This window comes from Chinchilla lanigera, unplaced genomic scaffold (genome assembly GCF_000276665.1).
Source record: "Chinchilla lanigera isolate Chin_1 unplaced genomic scaffold, ChiLan1.0 scaffold00041, whole genome shotgun sequence".
NCBI lineage: Eukaryota > Metazoa > Chordata > Mammalia > Rodentia > Chinchillidae > Chinchilla > Chinchilla lanigera.
Genome location: NW_004955442.1, coordinates 16,151,934 through 16,159,156, shown reverse-complemented (window position 1 = coordinate 16,159,156; position 7,223 = coordinate 16,151,934). Strand labels below are relative to the sequence as shown.

The 7,223-nt window shown below is 57.4% G+C and overlaps 1 protein-coding gene across 1 annotated transcript in view; it reads right to left on the bottom strand.

Annotated features, from left to right (window-relative positions):
* Positions 1-4,697: 4,697 nt before the first annotated feature.
* LOC102012905 (tektin-4-like) overlaps positions 4,698-7,223 on the bottom strand; it is a 5,131-nt gene continuing 2,605 nt past the window's right edge. The window contains exons 4-6 of the mRNA XM_005391594.2: positions 6,996-7,218; positions 5,945-6,099; positions 4,698-4,956 (exon numbers count right to left, since the gene is read on the bottom strand). Coding sequence (XP_005391651.1) covers positions 4,740-4,956; positions 5,945-6,099; positions 6,996-7,218 — 595 coding nt within the window. The 3' untranslated portion in view covers positions 4,698-4,739. The remainder of the gene's footprint in view (positions 4,957-5,944; positions 6,100-6,995; positions 7,219-7,223) is intronic.

The window sequence follows — 7,223 nt, the reverse complement described above, 5'->3', positions numbered from 1 at the left end:
ACACACACACACACACACACACACACACACACACACACACTCCCCTGCCATGACACCCTTAGAGGTCTCGGCTCCAACTCAGTCTTTCAGGGGATCAGGACTGAGCACTCAGCAGCAGGTAGCCAGAATGACTCACAGTTCCCAGTCATGGTGGGGGGCTGTGTCCACTGAGAGCAGGAGTCATGCCACTCAGGGTCCAGCCTCTTTCCTGCTCTGACCCTAGGCTCAAGGGGAGAGGGCACCTTGGCCCCAAACATGGGACATGGCAACTCCCTGGGGCCATCCATAGACATGGCCCAGGAGCTGGGACAGCTTAGCCCATCTGCTGATGCAGTTTGGCTTGGTTGGCCCCTGACATCCCCACCAGCCCTCCCAACCTTCAGCTCCCCCGCTGGACTGCCTCTTGCTATCCACACTAATGACCAAGGGGGAGGGAATCCACACTAATGACCAAAGGGCCATCTATGGGTCCTGCTGGCAGGTTGAGGGGAGAGCAGAGGTTGGTAAGGGCTGGGGGCCAGGACTGCTGGCCTCGGGGACACCAGCTGACACCAGTTCTCAGTGCTCAGCAAGTCTGACAGCACCTACTCCCTCCTAGATGTCTTTGCCCAGTGTTGGCCGTGGTGGCATAGACAGGGATGGGTGTGAAGATCAGGGTCTCTTCAGCTGACTCACCCACCCCTCTCCAGTTTGCAGCCCCAGCTGGATATGGACAAGAGAAGCTGGGTCTAAAGTCCTCATCACAACATCCCTGCAGGCCCTGGGAGGGTAGGGGCAACACTAGGGCTTCTCTGAGGCTGCCCTCATATTGTCCCAGGGTTCTGGGGCTTCCAGAGAAAGATGGAAGGTCTAGACCTCTGCTGCCTCTGTGAGGTGGATACTAGTGGCAGCTGGGAAGTGGCTGGGAGGTTCCCTTGTAGCAGGCAGGACAGTAACATCTAACTACAGGGATGTTCAGGGCCCAAGTCCCTCTCTTGAACGCCAGCAGAGCTGCCCCTAAAGAGCAGGGGCTCTCCTATGTGTCCTCATGTGGAGCCAGCAAGGATTGCCCTCAAGGAGCAAGTGAATGGCTCAGGAAGGAGTGCTGGGTCCCACAGGTCTGGTGGCCGAAGGAGAAGCCCATTGCTCCTGCACCCTGCCTGTGAGGGTCTATCTAGGCCAGGCCTCATGGGGACAGTGCCCACGCCCTGTGGGTCAGCTCACAGAGGGTGACTCAGTGAGGACAGGATGACGAATCTCAGGACAGAAATGGCTCTGGCTGATGTGACTGCTGGCATCTCCTTGACAACGGGGGAATGTAACTTGGTATTGTGGCCCCTGTAGGAGAGATTCTGCAGTGTTGTGGGGAACTATCTGTACCCCTCACTGACTGCTACCACCTGGAACCCAGGAAGTTCATGCTGTCCACCTGTGGAGATGACAGCCTGTGCCGTAGGGGAAGACCAGGGTGCCGGCAGAGGGAGCTTGGCACTGTAGGCATCTACCCTCTCTTGTGGAGTTCAGGATCCTTCTCTAATGGTGAAGCTGCTTAGAATGACCAGGACAGCAAGGAGGGCTCAGCAAAGTCAAAATGGCAGTGTCAGTGTCCAGGAAGAGCTAGCCTGAGCATGGTCCGTGACAGTCAGTGCCTACAGAAAGCCCGACGAGGGTATCAGTCTAACTCACCCAGCAATGCGGCACAAGGATGCAAAAGAAAGGCAAAGAGAAAAAGTTCTGCAGTTGAGGAGCTCTGGGATGACCCAGTGTTCTCTGTGGAGCAAAAGGCCTCCTCTCCAAAAGCTTAAGCACCTGCCTTGCAAGCACAAGGTCTGAGCTCGATTCCAGGGACCCCCACCCCCCCAAAAAAGAAGCAAAAAAGCTCATGGTTTTTATTAGTATACATCAGGGAGGTGGGTGAGGGCCCCCACAGAGTGCAAAGGGAGAAGAAACTTTGTAGCCATACTAGGCACAGAGGCCTCCAACTAGCAGTGCACAGATAGTTTTGATGTATGTAAGGCCCGCATCTTTACTGCTAGGAACATTTGTTTCCATACAGCCAGCTCTACATATCTCACTAAATAGGGTGAAGGAGAGATCAGGGACAGTTTGTAGCAAGGGCTTTTTTCTTTTTTTAGGAGAGAGCAGTGTGGTGGTCTCCCACCAGTGCCCATTTCAGCTGGGCAAGACTGCCAGTCCAGATAGATGGTGGGCTCAGTACCCGGGGGCACCAGGGTGGGTCTTAGGCCAGTCACTTGCTACCCAAGAGTGACCACATGCCCTGGTCAGGAGTTTCCACAGATTCGGAAACTGAAGGAAGCTGAGAGTAACCCTGGTGCGTAGGGTAACCTGTGTCTGGGCTCAGCTGGACAATGCTGTTGACAGGGGTCCCTTCGGGGGCACAGTGGCAGAGGGAGGAGTGATATGCAGCAGTCAGGAGCAGCCCACCTTTTTCACCCCATCCTAATGAGGACACTAAGCCTTGGTGGCTGCCAGGGTGACCAGTGTCCTTAAGCTTCCTGTCCAAGGAGATACGGGTGTGAGCCAGTGTGGGCAGAGAGCTCTGGGTAGACATCAACCCTCCTTTCCACTGTGGAGAGGCCTGAATCCTCCCTGACCACTCTCACTGTTCCTAGGACACAATGGCTGAGGCGCCTTCCTGGACTTAGCTGCAATAGATAGGGGTGCAGAAGGGCCTCTGGGTACACTGCAGCTGCTTCTGACTGGATGATCACTGGAGTGAGGGGTTGGGCAATCTGGGAGTCAAGGGGACATTCAGTAAGGGCAGGTGGCCCCTGGTGGCCCAGCACTTGGCTCAGGGTCTGTTTGGTTGGAGAATCTCATCACTATCATCTGTAGGACCAGGCCCCACAGACACAGCTCCCCTTCCCTCCTGCACTGGAATCCCAACAGGGGCAGAGACTCCCGTCCACCTGGTGCTGTGGGAGTGCAGCAGACCCAGAGACCCTCTGCACCCTGCCTTCCACAGCTGTAAAGTGCATGTGATGGTAAAGACCCATGGCGGTTGCCATGTGCCTACAGCAGTTAAAATAATCCACGTGCTTAGAATTACACCAAGCATGGTGCCTCCCCCGCCCGTGCCACCCATCCAGCATCAAAGATAATGAACTCCACCCAGGACCAGGCCCTGTGCACTGCGCCCCCTCCCCCACCAATCAGCCTGCCACTCTCAAGGGCCCTCGGCACTGATGAGCACCGTGTGCTCCAGGAGGCGGTAATGGGAGCTGAGAGGCAGAGTCATTATCTTCCATCCTATTCTCTCAGCCTTCCTGAGAGCCCTGGTGAGGACTGCAGCCCAGTAGGGGGGGGTGGGCACCTCAGGGATGGGGGAGGGAGCCCGCTTGCAAGCACTTACCACTGCCCCTTAACCATGGCCAGCAAGGACAGAGGACAGGGACCTCTGGTATTCAGCTTTACCAGCACCCGCCCCCCAGACAAGCAGTGGGGCTCTGGACATCCACACCTTCCCCTTGGCATGCCTTCTGATGTGTCTGGAAGTGAGCCCCCAGCTGCCTGTCCTGATAGATGTCCACCCTGAATAAGAGAGAGATGATAGGGAGTGACTAAAGGCAGTTGGCAGCCTTGGGCCTGCCTGGTGGCCCAGGGGTTTTAAAGAGATATGTGGACACGAGATTAACTGCCCAAGGCTTGTAGGATGGCAGCAACCTCTGTTACTGATCTCCCACCACAGGGTGCATGGGGCCAGACCATGTGGTGCACAGGTCCCAAAGCGTCTGCCAGCCCTGGGCCCTAGACTGTCCCACTGCTGGGCCTCACAGTGTCAGTACCCGGTGCGAATTTTAATGATACTGCAAGAATGAGAGCAGGCTCTGGCTGTTGCCGTGGCGACCAACAGCTGTGACAAGCAGCATGGTTTCCGTAAGGACAGAGGTGATGTTTGCTCCAGAATAGTCTCACTGGAGGGTGGAATGGAAGCCTCTTACACTAACTGCCCCTGTAGAGGCCAGGAGTAGGGGTCGCAGGTCGGGGATAGGCGCCATAGGCTGGAGGCTTGGCAGCTACGGGGAAGGAGCCCCTCCAGGAAGCAGGAGGCTGGAGCTCCCTGAGCCACTCATACCCCAAAGAGGGCACCAGCCCTGACGAGACACCACCTCACCCCTGCTCTTGAGGTGTGTCCAGGCTCCCTTCCTGGGCTTCAGCTAGGGATGCTGGGGAGGCCTCCCAGTGTCCTGGCCGATGTACCCTGTGAATCTTGGCCCTGGACAGGGAGATGGAGCTGGGCTGTGAGTGGGCACTGGAGGTGTGGCCTGAAGGATCTAAGTGGGGTCCACTCAGGAGCAGGAGGGACATCAGGTGGACTGAGAGGCCACCCCGAGGACACAAAAGCTGAGGCTGGGACTGAGGGTGCAGGCAAGAGGGGCAATGTGATGACCCCAACTGATACACAATACCCTGAGACCACTGGAGGTGGTACAGAGAATCCAGCCTAGTTGGGAGGTAAGATGGGTGGCCGTGCCCAGGGTCAGATGTCAGCAACCACAGTCAGGCTGGGTTAGTGGGAGCTCCAGTCCTCACATGTGCTCCTCATATCCTCTGAGGCCTAGGGATTCTTGGTCTTCAGCTCTGACCCCTCATCTCCCCTGGGTGGGTCAGTGGGGTCTGCTGGCTGCATAGGGGACAGAGACACCAGCACAGGTGGACAGCAACTATAGCCTCCACCTGGATCACACACAGAGGCAGAAAGCTAATGTGCTCTTTATTTGGGGTGCAGCAGTCCCGAGTCACTGGTAGCCAGCCAGCTGGAGGACAGTGGGGTATCGGGTGCGGAGGGCCATGCACTTCTGGCGATCGATGAAGAGGCTGTTGGTCTTGACAGCAATGTCCTTCTCCAGGCACATGCGGGTGTCCTCTAGGTTACGCAGAGCCTGCTGAGCCTCCTGCAGCTTCTCCTTCAGCAGGGCAAGGGACAGGTTCAGTTCTTCCACCTCGCTCATCAGCCTGTGGGTTTGGAAGGCAACATGAACTTTGGGGGTTCAAGGCAGAGGACCGGAGCAGAGCCTGAGACTGCCTGGTTTTTCAGGCAAGGAGAGATGAAACCTGAGATTCAAAGGAGGGAAGCTGTGGGAGGGCAGGAGGTCTTGGTCAAGATGCTACAAAAGGACCCCAAGAGTCCCACAGGGAAACCTACCAGAGAAGAGGCCCACAGCACTGTGGGAAAAGGAATGTGCACTGGGTGTGGTGGTGCATGCCTGTAACCCCAGCACTCAGGAGGCTGAGGCAGGAGGATTGCTGTGAGTTTGAGGCCAGCCTGGACTATAAAGTGAGTTCAAGGCTGGCCTGAACTGCATAGCAAGATCCTGGCTTGGAAAACAAGAATCAAGATAAGAACGAGACAAGAAAAGGAATGTGCTGCCTCCTCAATGGACCCCTGGGGACCTGAGTATGGATTAAGCGTCTTCAAACAGCCCAAGGAGGACCTTTTTCAGTTGCCCCAGGGCAGGGTGGGAGTGAGAAGCAGTGGCAACTCACCAGGCTTCATCCCTGATGTTTGCACAAAGACTGACCCTTGGAACTGAGATGAGAACCCCAGTTTCTTACAGACTGAGGCACAGTGGAGGACAAAGAAGGGGCCGCTTGTGCTAAAAAAGGTAACTGGGCACTTGGTAAGGTAGGAACAAAAGTCAGGACCCTTCTGTGTCTGGACAGGGACATGGGTCACACTGTCATGTCAGATAACCCTGCCGGGCCTCTGCCCTGTGGCCTCAGGAGCCCAGCCTCCCAGGTCCTGAATCTCCTTCTGGAAGATGACACAGCCCAGGGTGACATGTCCTGACACCCAGGCCCCTCCCTGGACCACGCACGTCCAGGTCTGATCAGGTGTGTGCAGCCTGCTTCTCTAGGGGTGGTGCTCACAGAGGCCCTGAAGCCGAGGGAGGCTTGAGGGGGACACCAGGTACCAGGGACTGCCCAAGGTCATAGCAGGCACCTGAACTGGGCAGCATCTCGGCATAACTCCACATTGGGCCGCTGGGAGCGCTGATACAGTCTGGTCTGGGCAACCCGCAGAGGTGCCTCCTTGTCTTTGATGGCTTGCTTCAGCGCTGCAATCTGCTGCTCCTGGTCAGTGATTTCCTGCAGGGTCTGTGCAGGATAGTATCATGAGCCCCTGCCAGGCTGTGACAGGGCAAGCAGGCCAGAGCCCTCTCTCAGCACAGAGGCTTCCAGGCCAGCCCCTCCCCGACCCAGGTCTAAGTTCTGGCTGGAGACACCTGAGCCCTGGGACATATTCAGCACCCAAAGGGCTCCATTGAGGGCTTTGCAGCTGCTACTCTAGCTCTGGCCTGAGAACTTCCAGCCCTGGTGGCCAGCAGGTCCTAGGCCCTGGTCAAGAGCTCAACAGATGTGGAGGCAGCACAGATCACTCCAAGAACCAAGAGTCACAGCCCTTGCTGGCCAGACAGGACTGGGCAGGGGGGCATAAGGCATCCACACCCCTAACCTCCTCTTCCTGCCTACTCTGCATGATGCTCACACTGACAGGCTTCCCGGTTAGCCACTCAGGGTGGCAATGCCAGCAGACCACCCCCCAAGTGAAACCTGAGTTTACACCTGTTAAAGGAGAGTCCAGAGGGGTATGGGCGCCTATTTCTGGTATCCATCAGGGTGGGCAGGGCAGAAAGGCAGGGAGTGAGACTAGGCCTTGACTGGACAGAGCAGTCAAGGTCAGGTTACCAAGAGCCTGGATAAAGTGTGAGCGTGTCACTGGATGGGGCGGGCATGTCCAAGGGTGGGTGTGTTCCTGGGGGCGTGTCATTCATTGGTAGTGGGTGTGTCCAGGGAGGGGCGTATCTCTGGCAGGGGTGGGCATGGGGGGGGAGTGTGTCCTGGGCGGGGTTGGCTTGTCCCAGAGTGGAAGTGTCGGGTGCAGAGCATGTCTCCGGGAGTGGGATGGGCGTGTCCTCTGCGGGTGGGCGTGTATTATGCAGAATGGGCGTGTCTGTTGGCGTTGGGCACGCCCAGGCACAGGCCAGCCGCACCTTCTGCAGGTGGTACTGCAACTTGTGGCGCGCATCCTCCAGCTCCTCGCAGCGGCGCGCGAAGGCCAGGTTGACAGCGTCGCACTGCAGCCGCAGATCCTCGGCGGTGTCCCGAAGGATGGAGTCGATGAGAGTCCGCAGGTTGGCTGAGGCCTGGCGCTCTCGCTCAGCTCGGAGCAGGTTGTCCTGCGTGAACTGTGCCCATGTCTCGGGCGTGGAGGCGCTGCG